This window comes from Piliocolobus tephrosceles, chromosome 5 (assembly GCF_002776525.5).
Source record: "Piliocolobus tephrosceles isolate RC106 chromosome 5, ASM277652v3, whole genome shotgun sequence".
In the NCBI taxonomy this organism is placed as follows: domain Eukaryota; kingdom Metazoa; phylum Chordata; class Mammalia; order Primates; family Cercopithecidae; genus Piliocolobus; species Piliocolobus tephrosceles.
The window spans coordinates 5,528,771-5,551,977 of NC_045438.1; the positions used below are offsets into that span (position 1 = coordinate 5,528,771).

General features: G+C 35.6%; 1 protein-coding gene across 3 annotated transcripts in view; it reads left to right on the forward strand.

Annotated features, from left to right (window-relative positions):
- The first annotated feature begins 1,742 nt into the window (after positions 1-1,742).
- Positions 1,743-23,207, forward strand: part of GPRC6A (G protein-coupled receptor class C group 6 member A) — a 29,989-nt gene continuing 8,524 nt past the window's right edge. The window contains exons 1-4 of one of the 3 annotated variants that reach the window (XM_023218994.3): positions 1,743-1,993; positions 13,548-13,851; positions 16,217-17,053; positions 22,675-22,887. In XM_023218994.3, the coding sequence (XP_023074762.1) occupies positions 1,803-1,993; positions 13,548-13,851; positions 16,217-17,053; positions 22,675-22,887 (1,545 nt within the window). In that variant the 5' untranslated portion in view covers positions 1,743-1,802. The remainder of the gene's footprint in view (positions 1,994-13,547; positions 13,852-16,216; positions 17,054-22,674; positions 22,888-23,207) is intronic. The other 2 variants (XM_023218996.2, XM_023218995.2) reach the window with 2 other exon arrangements.

Consider the following 23,207-nt stretch of genomic DNA (forward strand, 5'->3'; position numbering starts at 1 on the left):
CTGAACAAGGCATCTTCAGAATCACTCTGAGTTGCTTAATACTTACTATAATTTTGCTGGGAATTATCTGGATTTCTCATTTTTTGGTTTAGTTTTCCAGAAATCATTTTTGAACTTGTAATTACATAAGACATTTGAGGTTATCTGAGCAAAATAACTAAATTCATGAAAATATAAATCCATCCGACACCATACACATACATACACCAATAAGTAATGATTAAGATGAGTAAAATGTAATTGCTAAATATTTCAAGAGTCTTCAGACTCATGTATGTTTGTTAAACTTTCTGGGCAACTGAAGTTAACTGGTTTTCATTCTAATAGAAAATCCTGGCCGGGCACGGTGGCTCAAGCCTGTAATCCAAGCACTTTGGGAGGCCGAGACGGGCGGATCACGAGGTCAGGAGATCCAGACCATCCTGGCGAACACGGTGAAACCCCGTCTCTACTAAAAAATACAAAGAACTAGCTGGGCGAGGTGGTGGGCGCCTGTAGTCCCAGCTACTCCGGAGGCTGAGGCAGGAGAATGGCGTAAACCCGGGAGGCGGAGCTTGCAGTGAGCTGAGATCCGGCCACTGCACTCCAGCCTGGGTGACAGAGCGAGACTCCATCTCAAAAAAAAAAAAAAAAAAAGAAAGAAAGAAAAAAGAAAATCCTGCCATTAGTAAAAATGCTAAGACTTAAGAAAACATTTGAAGCTGCATGATGAGCTGTGACTTCTCCACTCCTCAGCTGGCATAACCCTACTGGACCATGGAATCTAAGGCTAATTTAGATAATGAAAAAATGCCACAGTGGCCATTGCACTCTTTCATTTTTTGAAATTTCTTTAAATGTATCTGCCACCCATCAAACAAACTGGATGTATTGGATTTGAAACTGCTTGCCCATGAGATATTCATTTTTAATAAAATATTTTTAAAAGACTGATTTTATTAAATAAATTTTAAAACTTCGAACTTTTTCTTAATGGTGACTATGTCATTGAAGTTTCTCTGTTAAATTCCAAAAGACACCCATCAAATTATGTTAGTTCAGATTCCTAAGTATTTAAGAATATATAGCCTGAAATTAGTCCCAAATTTATTAAAATATAACACCCACAATAGAGGAAATGGCAATGATCTATGAACAGATCTTTCTTGTTCAAAGCAAAATACTGTATCAGACAAGTTTCACCTTGTTTTTAGTTTTACCCATCTTCACAAAAGCTATGTATTTCTAACACAAAGAAACTGGAAGTGACAAATACCTAATGTGGAAGTGACAAATACCCAAATTTAACTGAATTTCATTTTTTAAATAGAGCTTTTCAGGAAAAATAAAAGTAGGATTTTTTTTCTAAACACCTGATAAACTATATTGAATTATTTGTGCCTTGAATATGATATCTTTTTGAAATGCAGAATTGTCTATTTCTAAAGTGGAAAAACATTTCCAAACTGCTTCTTCTTGAAAGTTCTACATTCTGCTTCATAAGAAATGCCAACGTGACTCAGGGCCCTTGACATATCACTAGAGTGAAAAAGTACCATTACAGTGAGACTTGTATTTATAATTCTATCAGCTTTTACATCACACGACTGCTATCACATTATCTCTAACACTGCAGTGTTAAAAAGTCTATGTTCTTATTGGTGAAATGACTGTTTTGACTATCATCAAGTATCTGAATACTGAGCGTTTGTGGCCCTGGACACTGTCCTATATCTTATAAGGTGTTTACAGGTGAAACAGGAATCTTGTTGGCACTCCATGCACTTAAGAACTCACATGAACTGAGCAAATGAGATAGAAACATGGCGTTATTAATTATACTAATTACCTGCTTTATGATTATTCTTGCTACTTCACAGCCTTGCCAGACCCCTGATGACTTTGTGGCTGCCACTTCTCCAGGACATATCATAATTGGAGGTTTGTTTGCTATTCATGAAAAAATGTCCTCAGAAGACTATCCCAGACGACCACAAATCCAGAAGTGTGTTGGGTGAGTAAAGTCTCAAAAAATACATTTAGATTTCAAGACTCTGACATGAGACTAGGACATATAAACTGTTGACTTGTATTAATATCTAAATGATTTTAAAAAATAAACTCATATATATATTTTAAGTTGCATATGGTTAATCTTGCAATCCTTCTTTAAAAGAGTACTATAACAGCCCTATATGTATAATGAATCAACCTCCAAGTACAGAGGATATGAATGCTTTTCATTAATATATTTATTTAGATTTTGGCCTATAAAACAATGCCTGAAGTCACTTGAGAAGACATTGTGGCCTATTTTTCACTACAAGCATACATAGCCCACATGTATTTCTATCACAGAAAACATGTATTTTATTTTAAACACAGATCTATTATTTAATGCTTTGTTTAAAATAGACTGTGGTTGAATTTTTTCTTACTAACATTTTTTTTCAATACTGTATTCATTTCATTCCAAAAATAGTCTAACTCTTTCCTGATAAATTAAGACCCTCCTCAACTCAAAGTGCTCCTTCCTCCTGGATGAAACTTTGTGTCATGAGAGCTTACCTATGAGAAAGACATTTCACTGGCACAGTATAATGTGGAAAGGTAAAGCTGGGTGGAAGGTGTTGCAAATGGATTTTCCTTAAGGAGAAGAGGATATTCTAATTCTCATTTCAGTTTTGAGACAAGCTAATTTTGTGAACTTAGGTAGATCACTGAAACTCTGAGTTCCGCTTTCACTGTCATGTATATTTTCTCATCTGTAAAACAAAGGCCTGGATAATATCTAAGGACACAGGCAGCATCAGCTGCTGTTGCTACGGAATGTGCTCTTCGTGCCTCCTTCCAACTCTAAAATTATCATTCTATTTTTATGTTTCTGTGTCTAAGTTTAATCTTGTTTTTTCTCTTACCTTTCTTTCTTTATCAACGAAGTATTTCCCAAACCCTCTAAGAATACTTTTAGATAAAATATGATCCCCTGTCACACTAAGATTTCTTGGCATTCTCCCTAAAAGTTAGGCACTTTTAGCTATTGTCATCATAATCATTGATTAGCAGGAATACCAGAGAATAGTAAAAAAAATAATAATAATAAGTAATGAAGACTTTCAGAGCACTACGTCTGCACACAAAGAATGACTGCAGAGTTGAGGCCCACAGTTGCAGGCAAACAATTAAGGATGGAAAACACTGAATAGTTATTTGACCAAATAAGGAAATTTCCTATTTTAAAAAATCACTCAGTTGAAAATCTCTTACCTTTTTGTCACTCATCAAGAGAAATGGTACTCACTCAACATTGCACAACTACTTATTAATTGCCTGCATTACCTGTACCCTATTATAGGCACTGGCACACCAACGTGAATACACCAAGGAGGTTCCAACTCTAATGGAGTTTACACGTGGTAGACTCTGAAAATATTATACAATTTAATGTCAGACAGCCTATTAGTTTACCCTTTTACTCTTCTATGTTTCTCTTCTTTTAATTGATACATATTAGTTTACATATTTATGAGGTACATGTGGTATTCTGTTATATGCCTAGAATGTGTAATGATCAAGTCAGGCTTTTTGAGGTATCCATCACTTTGAGTACTGTTACTTCTATATATTGGAAACAATTCAAGTCCTCTCTTCTAGCTACATTGAAATATACAATACATTGTTGTTAACTAGAGTAACTGGGCTGTCAAACGACTGAACTTCTTTTATCTAACTATATGTTTATACCCATTAACCTACCTCTCTTTATCCCCTCTCCTTCCCATCTTTATCCACCCACCTTCCCATCCTCTAGTACCTTTATAATGTCAGCTCTCTACCTTTATGATATCAATGTTTTTACCTCCCACATATGTGTGAGAACATACGATATTCGTCTTTCTGTGCCTGAGTTATTTCGCTTAACATAATGGCCTCCAGTTTCATCCATGTTGCTGCAAATGATATGATTTTATTCTTTTTGTGGCTGAGTAGTATTCTGTTGTGTATGTATAGCACATTTTCTTTATCTGTTCTTCTATTGATGGACACAAGTTGATTCTATATCTTTGCTATTGCAAATAGTGTTAGTTATGGTAAGCATGTGAGTGCAGGTATCCCTTTAGTATACTGGTTTCCTTTTCTTTGGATACCCAATAGTAGGATTACTGGATTACATTTATCATTTTTAGATTTTTGAGAAATATCCATACTGTTTCCCATAGGGGTTGTACTAATTTACATTTTCTCCAACAGTGTAGATGAGTTCCGTCTTCCACATGTCCTTGTCAGCATCTGTTTTTGTTTTTGGTTTTGGTTTTGGTTTGTCTTTTTAGTAATAGCTATTCTAACTGGCATAAGAAAATATCTCATTGTGGTTTCAATTTGCATTTCTTTGATGATTAGTGATGCTGAGCATTTTTTATATACCAGTTGGCCATTTATATGTCTTCTTTTGAGAATCATCTCTTTGTGTTCTTTGACCACTTCTTAATGAGATTTTGCTTTCTTATTGTTGAGTTGTTCAATTTCGTGTATATTCTGGATATTAGTCTTGTTGGATGAATAGTTTGCAAATATCTTCTCCCATTCAATGGCTGTCTCTTCACTCTTGATGGTTTCCTTTCCTGTACAGAGATTTTTATTTTAATATAGTAACATTTGTCTATTTTTATTTTAGTTGCCTGTGCTTTTGAGGTCTTACCCATAAAATCTTTGCCTAGACTGATGTCCTTAAGTGTTTTCCCTGTTTTCTTCTAATAGTTTTATAATTTTGGATCTTATGTTTAAGTTCTTAATCCACCTTGAGTTGATCTTTGTATACAGTGAGGGACAAGAGTCCAGTTTTATTCTTCTGCATATGGATATCCAATTTTCCCTGTAAAATTTATTGAAGTCCTTTCCCCTGAATATGTTCTTGGCTCCTTTGTCAAAAATCAGTTGGTAATAAATATGTAGATTTATTTTTTAGTTGTCTATTCTGTTTCCCATGTCTATGTATCTATTTTTACACCATGCTGTTTTGGTTACTATAAATTTGGTTACTATAAATTGGTTACTATATAATTTTGTCAGGTAGTTTGATGTCTCCAACTCTGTTCATTTTGCTCAGGATTGCTGTGGCTATTCTGGCTTTTTTGTTGTTGTTGTTCCATATTAATTTTAGGATTATTTAATATTTGTGAAAAATGATATTGACATTTAATAGGGATTGCATTGACTGTGTATGTTGCTTTGGGCATTATGGTCATTTTAACACTATTATTTTTTCTGATCCTTGAGCATGAGATATCTCTCCATTTATTTGTGTTCTTTTCAATTACTTTCATCAATCAGCATTCCGTAGTTTTCCTTGTAGAGATCTTTCACCTCCTTGGTTAAATTTATTCCTATGTATTTTTTTGTAGCTGTTGTAAATGGAATTGCTTTCTTGATTTGTTTTTCAGCTATTTCACTACTGGTGTACAAAAATGCTATTGATTTTTATATGTTGATATTGCATCCTGAAACTTTACTGAATTTGTTTATAAGCTCTAAGAGGTTTTTTTGTGGAGTCTTTTGGTATTTCTAAATATAAGATAATGTCAACTGCAAAGAGGGACAATTTGACTTCCTCTATTTCAATGTGTATGCCATTTGTTTCTTTCTCTTGCCTGATTGCTTTGGCCAGGACTTCCAATACTATGTTGAATAAGACTGGTGAAAGGGGGCATCCTTGTCTTGCTCTACTTCTTAGAGAAAAGGCTTTGCACTTTACCCAGTCGGTATGTTGTGAACTATGGGTTTGTCATATATGGCCTTTATTAATTTGAAGTATGTTCCGTCTGTGCCTAGTTTGTTGAGAGGTTTTATCATGAAAGGTGTTGTATTTTATCAAATACTTTTTCTACATCTATTGAGACGATCACAGAGTTTCTGTCCTTCATCCTGTTGATGTGATGTATTACTTTTACTGATTTGTATATGTTAAACTATCCTTACATGGTTGATATTACACTTAATCATGATGTATTATCTTTGTGATGCACTGTTGAATTCTATTTGCTAGTAATTTTTGAGGATTTTTGCATGTATGTTCATCAGAGATATTGGTCTATGGTTTTCCGTTTTTATTGCGTCCTTATCTGGTTCTGGCATTAGGGTAATGCTGGCCTCATAGAATGAGTTAGAGAGAATTCCGTCCTCTTGAATTTTTTGGAGTAGGTTAAGGAAGATTACTAATATTTCTTCTTTATATGTTTGGTAGAATTCAGCAGCAATCCATGTGGTTCTGAGCTATTATTTACTGGGGGCTTTTTATTACTGATGATTTAATCTTGCTATTTGTTATTGGTCTGCTCAGGTTTGCTATTTCTTCCTGATTTAATCTTGGTAGACTGTATGTTTCCAGGAATTTTCACATTTCCTCTAGGTTTTTCCATTTGTTAGCATGTAATTGTTCCTAATAGTCTCTGATAATCTTTTGTATTTCTGTGGTATCCGTTGTAATGTCTCCTTTTTCATCTCCGATTTTGTTTATTTGGGTCTTCTCTCTTCTTTTTTCAGTTAGTCTAGTCTAGTGATTTATAAATTTTGAAGAATCAACTTTTCATTTTATTGATCCTTTGTGTTTTTTTTAGTCTGCTTTTCATTTAGTTCTGCTAGATCTTTATTATTGCTTTCTTTCTACTAATTTTGGGTTTCATGTGTTTTTGCTTTTCTAGTTCCTTAAGGTACATTCTTAGGTTATTTGAAATCTTTCCACTTTTTTGTTGTAGATGTTCGTTGCTGTTTACTTCCTTCTTAGTACTGCTTTTGCTGTATCCCACTGGCTTTGGTATGTTGTTGATATGGTTTGGATCTGTGTCTTTGCCCAAATCTCATATCAAATTATAATCCCCAGTGTTGGAGGTGGGACCTGGTAGGAGGTAATTGGATCATGGGAACAGTTTCTTATGAATGGCTTAGCGCCATCCCCCTAGTGCTGTTCTTATGATACAGTTCTCATAAGATCTGGTTGTTTAAAAGTGTGTAGCATATCTCCTCTCTCTTTTTCTTCCTCCTAATCTAGCCATGTAAGGTGCCAGCTCCCCCTTTGCCTTCTGCCATGGTTATAAGTTTTCTGAGGCTTCCCAAGTCCCAAGTTGCTAAGCAGATGACAGCATCATGCTTCCTGTACAGTCAACAGAACCATGAGCCAATTAAACCTCTTTTCTTTATAAATTACTCATTCTCCGGTATTTTGTATTCAATGCAAGAATGGGCTAATACAGAAAATTGATACCAGAGAGGTGGTGCATTGCTATAAAGATACCTGAAAATGTGGAAGCAGCTCTAGAACTGGGTAATGGCCAGTGGTTGGAACAGTTTGGAGGGCTCCAAAGAAGATAGAAAGATGAAGAAAAGTTTGGAGCTTCCTAGAGACTTGTTAAATTGTTGTGGCCAAAATGATAATGGTGATATATATGGACAATGAAGTTCAGGCTGAAGAGGTCTCAAATGGACATGAGGAACTTATTAGGAACTGGAGTAAAAGTTATCTTTGCTATGCGTTAGCAAAGAACCTGGTGGCATTGTGCCCCTGCCCAGGTATCTGTGGAATTTTGAACTTGAGAGTGATGATTTAGGGTATCTGGCAGAAGAAATTTCTAAGCAGTAAAGCAGTCAAGAAGTGGCCTGGCTGCTTTTAATAGCCTAGCTCATATGTGTGAGCAAGGAAATAATGTAAAACTGGAACTTATATTTAAAAGAGAAACAGAGTGTAAAAGTTTGGAAAATTTGCAGCCCAGCCACGTGTTAGAAAAAACAAAACAAACAAACAAACAAATAAAAATTCTGGGGGAGGAACTGAAGCTGGATGCAGAAATTTGCATAAGCAAAGAGAAGCTGAATGTTAATAGCCAAGACAATGAGAAGATTTCAAAGGAATTTCAGAGACCTCCATAGCAGCCCCTCCGATCACAGACCCAGAGGCCTAGGAGGGCAGAATGATTTCTTGAGCTGAGACCAGGGCCCTGCTGCTTCTTGTGTCCCAGCCACTCCAGCTCCAGCTTGTACCAGTGTCCCCTGGGTGTGAGACATGGAGTTAAAAGAGATTATTTTGGAGCTTTAAGATGTAATGATTGCCCTGCTGGGTTTTGGATTTGCATGGGACCTGTAGGCCCTTTCCTTTAGCCAATTTCTCTCTTTTCAAATAGGAGTATTTACCAAATGCCTGTACTCCCATTGTGTCTTAGAAGTAACTAACTTATTTTTTATTTTGCAGGCTCATAGGCAGAAGGGACTACTCAGATGAGACTTTGAACTTTTGACTTTTGAGATAATGCTAGAATTAGTTAAGACTTTGGGAGACTGTTGAGAAGGAATGATTGTATTTTGCAGTGTGAGAAGGACATGAGATTTGGGAGGAGCCAGGGATAGGATATAAAAGTGTGTTACATCTTCCCTCTTTCTTCCTTTTGCTCTGGCCATGTGAGATGCCAAGGCCCCCCTTTGCCTTCCATCTTGATTGTATATGTCCTGAGACCTCCCAAGAAGCTGAGCAGATGTCAGCATTATGCTTCTGGTACAGCCTGCAGGACAATGAGCCAATTAAACCTCTTTTCTTTATAAATTACCCAGTCTCAGCTATTGCCTTATAGTAATGTGAGAAGGAACTAATACATTCATGTTTCCATTTTCATTTCTTTTAATAAGATTTCTGATTTCCATCTTAATTTCTTCATTAAACCAATGGTTATTCAGAAGCACATGGTTTCTGCTGATTTGTATAGTTTCCAAAGTTCCTTTTGTTATTATTTCTAATTCACTTCCAGGTATAGAACTCCTTTGAACATTTGTAGGGCCAGTCTAACTGTGCTGAATTTCCTCAGTTTTTGCTTGTCTAGGAGCAACTTTATTTTTCCTCCATTTATGAAGGATTATTTTTCTGGATATAGTATTCTTGACTAGCAGGGTTTTTTCCTCAGCACTTTAAATATATCATCTCCTTCTCTTCTGGCCTATAAGGTTTCTGCTGACATATCTTCCAATAGTATGATGGGATTTCCTTTAGAGGTGACTAAATTCTTTCTGTTTTTAGAATTCTCTTTGTCATTGACTTTAGACATTTTGACTATAATGTGCTGTGCAGAGTTTGTTCATTGTATCTGTTTAGGGATTGCTGGGCCTCCTGTATCTGGATGTCTAAACCTCTTACTGGATGTGGAAAGTTTTTATCTATTATTTTTATCTATTATTTTGTTATATATGTTTAACTATTTCAATATCTCTTTACCTTCTGGGATATCAATAATTTGTATATTTGATCACTTTATGGTGTTCCACATATTACGAAGGCTTTGTTTAGCTTTTTTTTTTAAGATGGAATCTTGCTCTGTTGCCCAGGCTGGAATGCAGTGGTGTGATCTCAGTTCACTGCAAGCTCCACCTCTCAGGTGCATGCCATTCTTCTGCCTCAGCCTCTCGTGTAGCTGGGACTACAGGTGCCCGCCACCACGCCTGGCTAATTTTATGTATATTCAGTAGAGACAGGGTTTCACTATGTTAGCCAGGATTGTCTCGATCTCCTGACCTCGTGATCCTCCCGTCCCGGCCTCCCAAAGTGCTAGGATTACAAGTGTGAGACACTGTGCCAGGTCTGTTTAGCTTTTTTAAATTCTTTTTCATGGCTGGATTATTTCAAAAGTTGAACCTGAACTGTCTTCAGGTTCAGAGGTTCTTTCATCTGCTTGAGCTAATCTATTGTTGAAGCTTTCAAGTGTTTTATGTTGTTCATTCAATGAATTGTTCAGTTGCAGAATTTCTGTTCGATTCTTTCACAACATCTATGTCTTTGGTAAATTTCTCATTCATATTCTGAATTGTTTTTCAGATTTCTTTGTATTGTTTTTCAGAATTATCTTGTATCTCACTATTCTTCTTTAGAATCTGTAATTTGGATTCTTTTTCTGGAATTTCATTAATTGCTTTTTGATTGAGATATGTTTCTGGAGAATTATCGTGTTTCATTTTTTAAAAAGTTATTTAAATTTTTTTTCTTAAAGACCATTATTATAGTATATCTTCCTTTAAAAGTGTCATCTTTTCTGGCTTTTTCATGTTTCCTGTGTTCTTATGTTAGTATATGTACATCTGATGTTTTAGTTGCTTCTTCCAATTTTTAAAAATTTGTTTTTGTAGGGGGAGAACGTTTCCTAAGGATGAATAGATAGTTTTGGTTGACTTTTATTCTGGTTGCAGTAGTAGTATAATTTCTTTGACTTCTTTGGCTGTGACTAGCATAAGTGCCATCTGACATTTCCTCAGTGGCCTAGGGTACAGTTATTCTTAGGACTATGATGCAGTTTTGCTGGTGACTGGAATGCCAAGTAAGCCAGTCTTTGAGCCCCAGTGGTGTTAGCAATGGGCTGAGTATGCCCATCCTTGTGTCCCAGGACAGCATACCCTGGCAGCAGTGTTAGGTCAAATCAAGCCAATTCTTGGGCATCCAGGTGCCTTACTCAAATACTGGTAGTGGAAGCCATGGAACCAGCAAGTGGGTGATTTATTGGGCTCTTGGGACACTTGTGTGGCATGCATGATGGCAATGGCAGTGACAGGATGACCCTCTGAGTCCTGAGTGGTGCTCGCTAATGTTGGTTGTGCCAATGATAAGCTGGGCTTACTTCTCTTTTTAAATTGAAATTGTAATGTTAAAATTAAAATTTTAATTAAGGAATTAAAATTTCTTAATTAAATTTAAAATTTTAGTAAAGAGGGATATTTTTGTTTGTTTTGTTTCTTTTTAAATTTTTTTTATTATGCTTTAAGTTCTAGGGTACATGTGCACAACTTGCAGGTTTGTTACATATGTACACATGTGCCATGTTTGTGTGTTGCACCCATTAACTCGTCATTTACATTAGGTATATCTCCTAATGCTATCCTTCCCCACTCCTCCTACCCCACAACAGGTCTCGGTGTGTGATGTTTCCCTTCCTGTGTCCAAGTGTTCTCATTGTTCAGTTCCCGCCTATGAGTGAGAACACGCATTGTTTGGTTTTCTGTTCTTGTGATAGTTTGCTGAGAATGATAGTTTCCAGCTGCATCCATGTCCCTACAAAGGACATGAACTCATCTTTTTTATGGCTGCATAGTATTCCATGGTGTATATGTGCCACACATTCTTAATCCAGCCTGTCGTTGGACATTTGGGTTGGTTCCAAGTCTTTGCTATTGTGAGTAGTGCCGCAATAAACATACGTGTGCATGTGTCTTTATAGCAGCATGATTTATAATCCTTTGGGTATATACCCAGTAATGGGATGGCTGGGTCAGATGGTATTTCTAGTTCTAGATTCTTGAGGAATCACCACACTGTCTTCCACAACAGTTGAACTAGTTTACATTCCCAACAGTATAAAAGTGTTCCTATTTCTCCATATCCTCTCTGGCACCTGTTGTTTCCTGACTTTTTAATGATTGCCATTCTAACTGGTGTGAGATGGTATCTCATTATGGTTTTGATTTGCATTTCTCTGATGGCTAGTGATGATGAGCATTTTTTCATGTGTCTGTTGGTTGCATAAATGTCTTCTGAGAAGTGTCTGTTCATATCCTTTACCCACTTTTTGATGGGGTTGTTTTTTTCTTGTACATTTGTTTTAGTTCTTTGTACGTTCTGGATATTAGCCCTTTGTCAGATGAGTAGATTGCAAAAATTTTCTCCCATTCTGTAAGTTTGCTGTTCACTCTGATGGTAGTTTCTTTTGCTGTGCAGAAGCTCTTTCATTTAATTAGATCCCATTTGTCAACTTTGGCTTTTGTTGCCATTGCTTTTGGTGTTTTAGACATGAAGTCCTTGCCCATGCCTGTGTCCTGAATTGTATTGCCTAGGTTTTATTCTAGGGTTTTTATGGTTTTAGGTCTAACATTTAAGTCTCTAATCCATCCTGAATTAATTTTTGTATACGGTGTAAGGAAGGGATCCAGTTTCAGCTTTCTACTTATAGCTAGTCAGTTTTCCCAGCACCATTTATTAAATAGGAAATCCTTTCCCCATTTCTTGTTTTTGTCAGGTTTGTCAAAGATCAGATGGTTGTATATGTGTGATACTATTTCTGAGGGCTCTGTTCTGTTCCGTTGGTCTAGATCTCTGTTTTGGTACAGTACCACGCTGTTTTGGTTACTGTGGCCTTGAAGTATAGTTTGAAGTCAGGTAGCGTGATGCCTCCAGCTTTGTTCTTTTGGCTTAGGACTGTCTTGGCAATGTGGGCTCTTTTTTGGTTCCATATGAACTTTAAAGTAGTTTTTCCAATTCTGTGAAGAAAGTCATTGGTAGCTTAATGGGGATGGTATTGAATCTATAAATTACCTTGGGCAGTATGGCCATTTTCACGATATTGATTCTTCCTATCCATGAGCATGGAATGTTCCATTTGTTTGTGTCCTCTTTTATTTCATTGAGCAGTGGTTTGTAGTTTTCCTTGAAGAGGTCCTTCACATCAAGAGGGATATTATTATTCAGGGTTTTGATATTACAGTTTCTTTTTAGTTCATTACATTTTGCTAAATTAAGCTATTTGAATATTACTATTTGTCATTGCAAGCCATGGTTCACAATGACAAATAGTAATCTTCAAATACTTTAACTTATTGATATATTTTTATTATTACTTACTTTATTATTTTAGGGAGGGGAGAAGAGTATCTGGCCAAGGAGCAACAAGTGCAAAGTTGGAAGGTCCAAAGAACAGCAAAAAATTTAATCTGGCTAGATCAGTGAAGCAGAAGGAAACATAGCAAGAGATGCATTTGTAGAGATAGAACCATCTAAACATGGTTCACAATGACAAATTGTAATATTCCAATAGTTTAATTATCAAAACTTTAATTAACTGAAAAGAAACTAGAATATCAAACCCTGAACAATAATATCCCCTTTTATTCATTTTTAAAAAGTGTATTGAACCCTTATTATATATTAGGCACTATTTGTAATATTTTGTATACAGTGGTGGATGAAATAAACTTAACAGTAAATCAGTAATCAGACAATTCAATGCTCTGAAATAATCACAGATCAAGATGTATAAAAAATATCCTCTGAATGTGGAAATAGCTATGCCTCAGAACTAAAATAAGGCACTTTATCTAGGAGCAGACTGTTAGGCTTTAACCAAAGCTGTCTAAATGTAATTCTTAAGAGTCTTATTTATCTGGTTTCCAATCCCACAGATTAGAATCAGAAACTAAAAGACAGGCTTATGAGTCTAAAAAGCAAGCATATTGACAACAGTAAAATGCTGATCTCTAACTACAAAAAGGAACAAAAATCAAACATATCTTCATATTGCATTGTTCAAAATGATCAAAAAATCATCAAGAAAAGGTTAAATCCTGTAGCATAGACTCCTTTTAAGAAACTGTGGGTTCTTATATTACCCTTTATAAATACTTTCATGAAAAATTGTTTTTAAATAAAATTTAGATCCTTTAACAGATAAGATTCACTCATCTAGAAATTTTTATGAAGAGATGTAGGCAAAATGAAATATGGGCATGTCCATAGAAGAGTTATGTTCTGATTTCAAAAAAAACTTGTTTCCCAACAGCTTTGAAATATCAGTCTTTCTTCAAACTCTTGCCATGATACACAGCATTGAGATGATCAACAATTCAACACTATTATCTGGAGTCAAACTGGGGTATGAAATCTATGACACTTGTACAGAAGTCACAGTGGCAATGGCAGCCACTCTGAGGTTTCTTTCTAAATTCAACTGCTCCAAAGAAACTGTGGAGTTTAAGTGTGACTATTCCAGCTACATGCCAAGAGTTAAGGCTGTAATAGGTTCTGGGTATTCAGAAATAACAATGGCTGTCTCCAGGATGTTGAATTTACAGCTCATGCCACAGGTAGGTTTTGTGCTACCTCCATACATTGATTTTGATCACATTTGTTATTATGAAAGGATCAGGGAAACCTGAGGAAACTAGCTAGGGAGTCACTTTTACTTTAACCTTTCTTTCTTTTAGTTAAAGAAAGGTTGCATACCATTACAGAGAATATAGTGGAAAAGTACTAAGGGAGTAATTACCCCTCAATCTATCAGGTCTAGTTTCTGACTGTTTTCAGCTTGATTTGTATAAGACACAAACATCTTTGGGTCTAAACTGCCTTGTTTCTAAAATAACATCAGTCACATGCTATGAAGAAACTAAAGAGACTCAGGAGTAAGGAGGCAGAGAGGTCAAAGGAAGACTTCTTGAGGAAGTGACATTTAGTCTTAAGCTTGAGTGAGGAGTGTGAAGAGAGGATGAGGGAAGGGAGAAAGAGTATCTGAGAAAGTAGCAAGTAAGAAGTTGGAATGCCTGAGTAATAGCAAAAAGGCCAGTCTGGCTAGATCAGTTGAAGCAAAAGGAAACATAGTAAGAGATGCTTTTTTAGAGATGGGCAAAGCCTGGGTCATGTAGCATCTGGTAAGCCCTGGGACAGTTTGCATGTTGTTCTGAATATGATGGGAAGGCATTGAGCAAAGACTGTAGAGCTATTTATTTCCCTGCAATGCAAGCCAATAACCAGAAAGTAGCAAAAAGTTCTCTGAAAAAAACAAATCAGATATCAGAGCACTGTGTACTAAGTTCTTGAACATTGCTCAGAGTCAATTAAGTCTCTTTGGCTTTCATTTTGAAATCACACTACTTTGTAACTCTCTACATCACTGATTTCTAATCTTAAGGAAGAAGAGAAGCCAAAAGTTAGAAAAGAAAAAGGTTTATATTCAGATTATTAAGAAATGACCATCTGATAGAAGTGAGCAGACAGAAAAAATATATATATAACATAATGAATGTGTATAAGAATTCAAAATATATAACTTTTTGGAGGTACAGTAAATAAATGCATATACATATAAAGACTCTTAGAGTTCCATTATATTATAGTGACATGGGTAATAAAAAAATGTAATCCAAAATGATTAAACAAAAAGAACTATTTATCAAACACATCAAAGATAAGGCTTTGGCTTAAAATTTCTAGACTATGTATGATACTAGTTAGGTGATAAGTAAGGAAAGCAGACTTAACAACAACTGGCTAATGCAAAAATGCAATTTCTGTAATAGACAGCAGAAAAGGTAAGGGGACATTCCATGGGTAACACTAATTTTAAGAAAGTTCAGCTCTTAATGTGGCTGAGCATAGCAACATCAGGTACTTGGAGGGTAACTTAGGTTTACTGAAAGTGTGCTCATATCTATTTAATTTTTCTCCTTTAATCTTAGCAAGAATCTTATAACTTTACAGTAAAGAAACATTACATAATGTTCCCAACTTCACTGGGGTTGGGATTCTAACAGTTTATCTTGTTCCCAAGCCTATTGTCTTTCTACCACACCACATGGCAGCTGCAAGTAGTTAAAAAAAGAAAAAAAGAAAAAAAAGAAGGAAAGAAAGAAAGAAAAAAAAGAAATGCTGAACAAGTGACATGTTGCTATTGCATCTATAGAAGGTAATAATTCACCAAAGCTATGAATCAGGCAAAACTTTGCGTACATTAAGTAGGTCTTCCAAAAATGCTGATACTTACTTGACTAGATCAGGAGTCAGAAAACCACAGCCTGTGGACCAAATGTGGCTCTCATGCTCTTGAGCTTCCAAGCTAAAAATAGTTTTTACATTTCTAAAACGTTGTAACAACAAAAAAAAGGTATGACAGAGACTATACATGACCAAAAAAGCTTAAAATATTTTATATCTGGTTCTTTACAGGAAAATTTTGCAGACCCCTGGACAAGATGATTATTTGACTGATTGACTTTGCCTAGAATAAAATCACCTAAATTATGCATTAGACAAGATTTTGAACACACTGATGTTCCAAACTGCATTTTGCTTATGTGATGAACTGCATTTTTCCTGTATTTACCTCTTAGTATTTGAATAATATCCACTCTTGACCCCCTGTCAGAGATACAAGGTAGACATAGAGGAATATAGAGGTGTAAATGGAAAAATGAGATAGAGCCTGAATTCTCAAAAGGCCTGTACTAAACACAGTATGAAATAATTAGAAAGTCATGATTCTAAACCATCATCAGGGCTAAGTATCATGATTTAAGCTGTTTATAAAGTAGTAATTCATAGAAGAAGGATGAAAAAGACTAGAGAATTTAAGGAAAGTCGTGAAAACTTACAGCAATCAAAGAGAGGAGCACCTACCGTGAAGTCACGTGGAGTTCATCAACACCATAACTAAAATATTCTGTCTATTTCCAGGTGGGTTATGAATCAACTGCAGAAATCCTGAGTGACAAAATTCGCTTTCCTTCATTTTTACGGACTGTGCCCAGTGACTTCCATCAAATTAAAGCAATGGCTCACCTGATTCAGAAATCTGGTTGGAACTGGATTGGCATCATAACCACAGATGATGACTATGGACGATTGGCTCTTAACACTTTTATCATTCAGGCTGAAGCAAATAATGTGTGCATAGCCTTCAAAGAGGTTCTTCCAGCCTTTCTTTCAGATAATACCATTGAAGTCAGAATCAATCAGATACTGGAGAAAATCATTTTAGAAGCCCAGGTTAATGTCATTGTGGTATTTCTGAGGCAATTCCATGTTTTCGATCTCTTCAATAAAGCCATTGAAATGAATATAAATAAGATGTGGATTGCTAGTGATAATTGGTCAACTGCCACCAAGATTACCACCATTCCTAATGTTAAAAACATTGGCAAAGTTGTAGGCTTTACCTTTAGAAGAGGGAATATATCCTCTTTCCATTCCTTTCTTCAAAATCTGCACTTGCTTCCCGGTGACAGTAACAAACTCTTACATGAATATGCCATGCATTTATCTGCCTGCACATATGTCAAGGACACTGATTTGAGTCAATGCATTTTCAATCATTCTCAAAGGACTTTGGCCTACAAGGCTAACACAGCTATAGAAAGGAACTTCTTCATGAGAAATGACTTCCTCCGGGACTATGCTGAGCCAGGACTCATTCATAGTATTCAACTTGCAGTGTTTGCCCTTGGTTATGCCATTCGGGATCTGTGTCAAGCTCGTGACTGTCAGAAACCCAACGCCTTTCAACCATGGGAGGTACTAACTCACATATCCAAGAAAAACTCTCCTACCATCATTTTCCGCATTTCCTTCCTTGTTTTAAGTTGCAAAGATTTCTATTCATTGCTCTTAATCCTATTCCTTTTATAAATAGACACTTTCAGTGTTTAAATAACCTGCATTTCTATCATAGTGCCTTACTCTTGAAGATAATAGAGATGTATTTTATCTTCACCTCCTACTCTGACCTACCAAAGTTGTATTCTTTTATTTCCCACGAAAATTATTTTGATGATGCTATTTTCCTTGAGTCATATAAATTATCACTTTTAAATACTCTTAAAAAAACACAAGAGTTAGAGCTGATATGTTTAATAATCCTTTTGTTTTTTACTAAATATGATGGATGAGGAAACTAAAACTAGGAAGTACCAGAAATACAACTGCAGTCTGGGTCTTCTGAATCTACCTTCCTTGCTTTTCACTGTCTTTGGTGGTTTATAATCCCAACATTTATAGTTAAGACTCTCAATCAGGATGGAGGTAGAGTAAATAAATATATATACACATAAGACCATTAGAGTCTTTATGTGTATATGTATATATGTAAAGGACTTGGACTCCAGTATTCATCAAAGGAATGTTGTTAGGTCAGTTATGATATTCCAGGTTTAAAGAAACCAGCAATTGTGTGTAAAAGAACTTTTTCCCTTTCTTCTCTTTGATTAGTTTGGGGAAACTTAAAATTTAACATGGCTTCATTTAGCGAAAAATTTCCATTGTGCTTTCTCAAATGCCCTTGAACAAGGCATTGAAAAGTACATTGCTTCCTTTAATAATGATGTTTTACTTATTAGAAACAAATTTCTCAATAATGTGTATTCAAAGACAAACTTGTGTGTCCTGAGGCAGAATCATGTTACAAAATACATATTTTTTAAATTTGTAAGAGAAAAGAAGGTAAAAGAAATAAGACAATTCTTCTGATAATACAAGTGGATATCTAGAACAAGTTTTTTCTACTTTTGTCATTTTTTTTACTTTAAACACCCAAAAATACCGTCTCTGAGGTCTGGTATGACCTGTTAACATTTGGGAGGATCATGCAATGGTGGGAGGGTATTTTAAATTGCTCACTTTTAAACTACTTTTTACCTTATAAATACAAAGCCAAAAATCTAATAAAGAGGTAAAACTAGAGATTAGGACCTTTTCTCAAGTGCAAACACTCTTTTAAATATATAGATATAGATATAGATATAGATATAGATATAGTTATGTCTGATGACTTTAAGACACCTATATGAAAGCATTCCCTTTGTAATATAAAACTTTAATGATGGTGGTAAAAACCATAAATTATCTTTTTTAGATCATCATTCTTCACTATATTCCAAGGTCAGTACAAAGTTTTCTAATATATTTCAAGGCTTTTGGGCTGGTGCACTGCAGAAAAACAGTTTTAATTTTTAAAATTAGACTACAATAATAATACCACCACATAGAATTTTAGAAATAAGAGATCGAGAAAGAGAAATAGAGAACAGTCGTGGAGACAGACGACATAAAGTGGAGCCGGGGTGGGGGCGGTTATATGAAGAACCTCATAAGGACAAAGAAATGCAAATAGCAAGAGTTATTCACCACCTGAAGATATGGGGAAAAATAGAGAAAGTATTTTAAATTAGGAATAAGTCTCAAACATGTTGATGATAAGATTTGGAAATAAATCATCTAAGCAGGGTCTCCTAAAATGTTTTATTTAAACACTAGGAGCCTGGAGTCATTCTTTTTGCCCCCAGAGCCTGTTCATCTAGAAACAAACAGAAACAGATTGGAAAGGAAGAACAGGGGGATGACTTGCTCCTTTGATCATGACATGAGTGAGCCATATCAAGTCAGTGCAAGAGTCAGTAAGACAAATAATACAAAGAGTTATCCTTTTATAAAGAAATCTCTGTAGACTTAAATTTTAAAGATCAGCAACATTTAGGGTCCCTAGTCAATGATACATTCTTAAGGATTTCTTTGTACCCTAGCAAAATTCACTAATATTTAAAGAGTACTTTCTAAATGACTTTAGATTCAAATAATTTTAAAGGGGTTAGGTTTTCCCAGTGTTTGAGGATGGTACTTACTTTGACCCTATATGTGGTGATATTTGTGAGCCATACTCAGGGACAGCACAGTCATGCTTGTTTTACTTCAGCAGATTTTTAATGTTCCTCAGATGTGTGTGGAGGATACCACTTCCTTGCTGTGACCAGTGATTTTAGTTTTCTTTTTGGTTTCCTTTACTTCTGATGATATTTAAGGTAGTAAGTGACATGTGAGAGATTAAAGAATGTCTAATAGTTAAACTTCTATTCATATACTTATTTAGGACATGTTTGGTGTCTCAGTGTTTCAGGCAGTGTGTTGAGTGGTGAAGATATTATGGAGAACAGGACAGAATTCCTTCCCTAAAGGAATTATCTGTCCAGTGATGTGTACAATCAAACAATTAAGGAGCAGATTACAATGTAGGATGGTGCATTATGGTGTTTCATATAAACACAAGATGGCGGAGAAGTACCTAAGGGAGACAGTTAATCCAGTATTACCAATTCAGAGAACATTCTCCGAAAAACGTGACCTCTGTGTGAATGCAAGGGAGGGTAGCAGTTAGCCAGAACAGAAACATTACAGCAAAGTCCTAGAGAAGAGAGAAAAGAAAGCACAGCATCTTCAGGAAGCAGGAAATCATGCCACATGACTGGAGTCTTGCAAGAGAGCTGCAATGAGTTAGTGAAGGACTAACTGAATGAGTTAGTGAAAGACATATTAGTAGAGCCTTGTCTATCAGGGCATCTCAAACTTTGATGTGCAGTTGACTTTCTTGGGAATCTTATTATCTGTTAATTCACTAGTTCCAGAGTGGGATTGAAAAGTCTACATTTTTAACAATGTCCCAGATGATGCTGATACTGCTAGTATAGGGACGCCCCCTTAAATGGAAAGGTTGCAAATTATGTTCAAAGGTTTGAACTTGACAGAGGATAGGGCAGCTAATTAAAGACATTCTCAGGCAGAAGAGTGATATGATATTTTTTCCATCCAAGGTGAATTGATTAAAGAGACACAAGATTGAAGGGAGAAAGACCAATTTGGTAAATCAGACATAAGATAAGAATGCCTACAGATAAGACAATAAGGATGAAAAGATGTATACATGGATATTGAAGAGGGAGGATGAAGAGCATTTGAAGGTCGATTGGATGTAAATGATGACAGAGAGCATCAAAAGTGCAGATGATTCCAATATGGGACAACTGGTGTCATTTGTCAAGCTGGAAACATAGAAAAAAGTGGAGGTCTAGTGGGAGTAAGAAATATTAAGCATTCCATTTTGGAGATGTTGAATTTGATGAATTTATGAAATATATATTAGTAAGTGTAGCAAGGTAGTTGCATATTAGTCCACAAGTCAAGAGAGACATGAGAGTAATTTTGGCATGGTAAGATAATAATAACTACTAATTTTTAAAACATATGGTTCTAGATACTGATATACACCACCTCTAATCTTTATAAAATATGGTAGGCCGACAGAACTCATCCTCTTTACATTGCATCTTGAAGAAGTGGTAAGAAGAAGTGTTTCTAGTGACCAAGACTTGTCAGAGTTTAGAGATGGAAGAAACCTTAACAGTAAAGATCTATCCCATGGTGATTCACATAGTTGGCAATGAAACTGCTGCCCCAGCCTTAGATCAATTTGTTTTCTCCTACACAATGGAAAACTTCACAAAAGAAGACATAGTCTGGGCATCAGGACACAGATGCAAGGCTGTTTCCACTGCTCTTCTCTAACTTAGCCATGAAGATATCTCTTTCCACAGTAACCTTACTTAGGGAGGTAGAGCAGCCATCAGCACAGTTAGAACAATGGAAAACAATATCAACCATATCACCTTAATTGGTGTGATTCCTGGCCATGTGTGCTTAAAAACTGGGCATTATCATAAGATGAATAAGATGATAGTTGAAATGCAAATCCCATTCTCTAAATTTGTAGTGTCAATTAATAGTGAATTTCAGAGTCTCCATGAAAAACGTTTTTAAATGCTGTGAAAAAGCATTTAACAGCTTAGTAACAGCTTAAGATTTACCTTACTTCATAGCAAATGTTTTATTATATTTAATGAGTAATGAAAATACCGTTGTATTTGCTTCCACCCTGTTTCCTGTAAGAATAAGCATAAAATTGTGGAAGTTTATTTACATTATACAATTTTATGATTATTTACAGAGCAAATAGGTATCGGAACTTTAGCCTATAAAGCCTAATTAAGCACAGGAAAAAAAAGAGGTAGAAATTATAATTCAAACACTTGTGTGGAAGAGGATATGCTCCCTAAAGAACTGAGTCACTGGGGTTTACATGTATATATTGCTTAAGGAAAGAACAGAAGAAACAAACCAGTCAACAGACAGAAGTGAGAACATTGGAGGTAGACCCTTGCATATTCTTTTATTGTTGTTCTCTCCTTTTTTTTTTCTTCCAGGTAATTGCTAGAATAAAATTTTGTTAGTGAATTCCACCATGTTAGATCTGATATCCTGCTTCTTTAAAGTAACACTAATTAATTGATATGCATTAAAACAGCTAAGAAATCTGTGGAGACATAAAATAAATACAAACACATAGAGTTTCTGCTAAAGAAACATTTCTCATTGACGTTACTATCATAGCTAATCTATATACTTGAAAATATAACTTATTTTTTATATTCTATTGACAAAAAATTGAAACACTCATAAAAAGTTAACTCAAAAGAATGAGAATAGAATAATTGTCTTCAAATAGAAAAATTTCTGTCTTATTCTGTGGATTTGATACCCAACAAAAGCCACATAAAACCATAGATTTAGGTAATAAATGGGCCATTATGAAAGCATTCGGAGAGGATATTTACTTGGCATACTTACATATTAAGTTAATGTTGAAGCCAGAACAGCAGCCTGTTTCCCTACCTTCCAGTCTATTGTTCTTCCACTACAGCACAACCTCAATATGGCTACCCCATTTGTAAGAAAAATATTTTTTGTCCTAACTCTGTAGTATACAAGTTCTCACTGTACAAATTGTGTATCAAGACAGGTAATTTATCCTTATATTTCTTTCCTCTCCAGTTAAAAAATAAATCATTTTGTGAATTAACTTAGAAATATAATTTAGAAATCACTTTACTACATACTCAATCATTGAAACAAACTTAAGAACCATTGGAGATAGTAAGATAGAAAGTAATTGTACCTGTCAAGATTTCATTGATGAGAGATGGAACCACAGTTAGATCCCAGGTGTCTATACCAGGGGGCCTATTCTAAAATTCTGTAGGATAAACGCAGATACTTAGAAACAACAATTCATAGAACTTAACTTGCTTTTCCAAATTTATGTAGCAAAAGTTAGGCAGAAATGAGGCTAGAACCCAAGTGAAATTCATTCTCAATTTGTTGCCAGATAGTTAAGAATTCTCAAACCAGTAACCTGTAATCTTTTTCTTCTCATTTTTAAGTGATATACTTTATAAGGCAGTGTTATCATTAGAATAACGAACACACTTGCAACATTTATTTTAAGCGCTTATTTCTGTTTTTATTTTTTATAGTTACTTGGTGTGCTAAAAAATGTGACATTCACTGATGGAGGAAATTCATTTCATTTTGATGCTCATGGGGATTTAAATACTGGATATGATGTTGTGCTCTGGAAGGAGATCAATGGACACATGACTGTCACCAAGATGGCAGAATATGACCTACAAAATGATGTCTTCATCATCCCAGATCAGGAAACAAAAAATGAGTTCAGGAATCTTAAGGTAATCTTGTTGTAGGCTGCTTTGTAGCACTCAAAGCAATTGGTACCTCAACTGCAAAAGTCCTTGCCCCACCAAGACCTCCAGTGACCCTCTTGCCTGTTTACTGTCCCCACCTTTCCTCCTCAAATTCCATGGTCAACTATTTAACTCCCCCTTGTACACCCTCAATTCCCCTGCCCCTCTCTTTATCATACTCATCTGGCCAAGCAATATCCCTGTTAATCAAGCCTAATCAATGTAGCTCCTATTTTTTTAGCTGCAGTTGGCAAAAGAGGGAAGGAAGGAAGGAAGGAAGGAAGGAAGGAAGGAAGGAAGGAAGG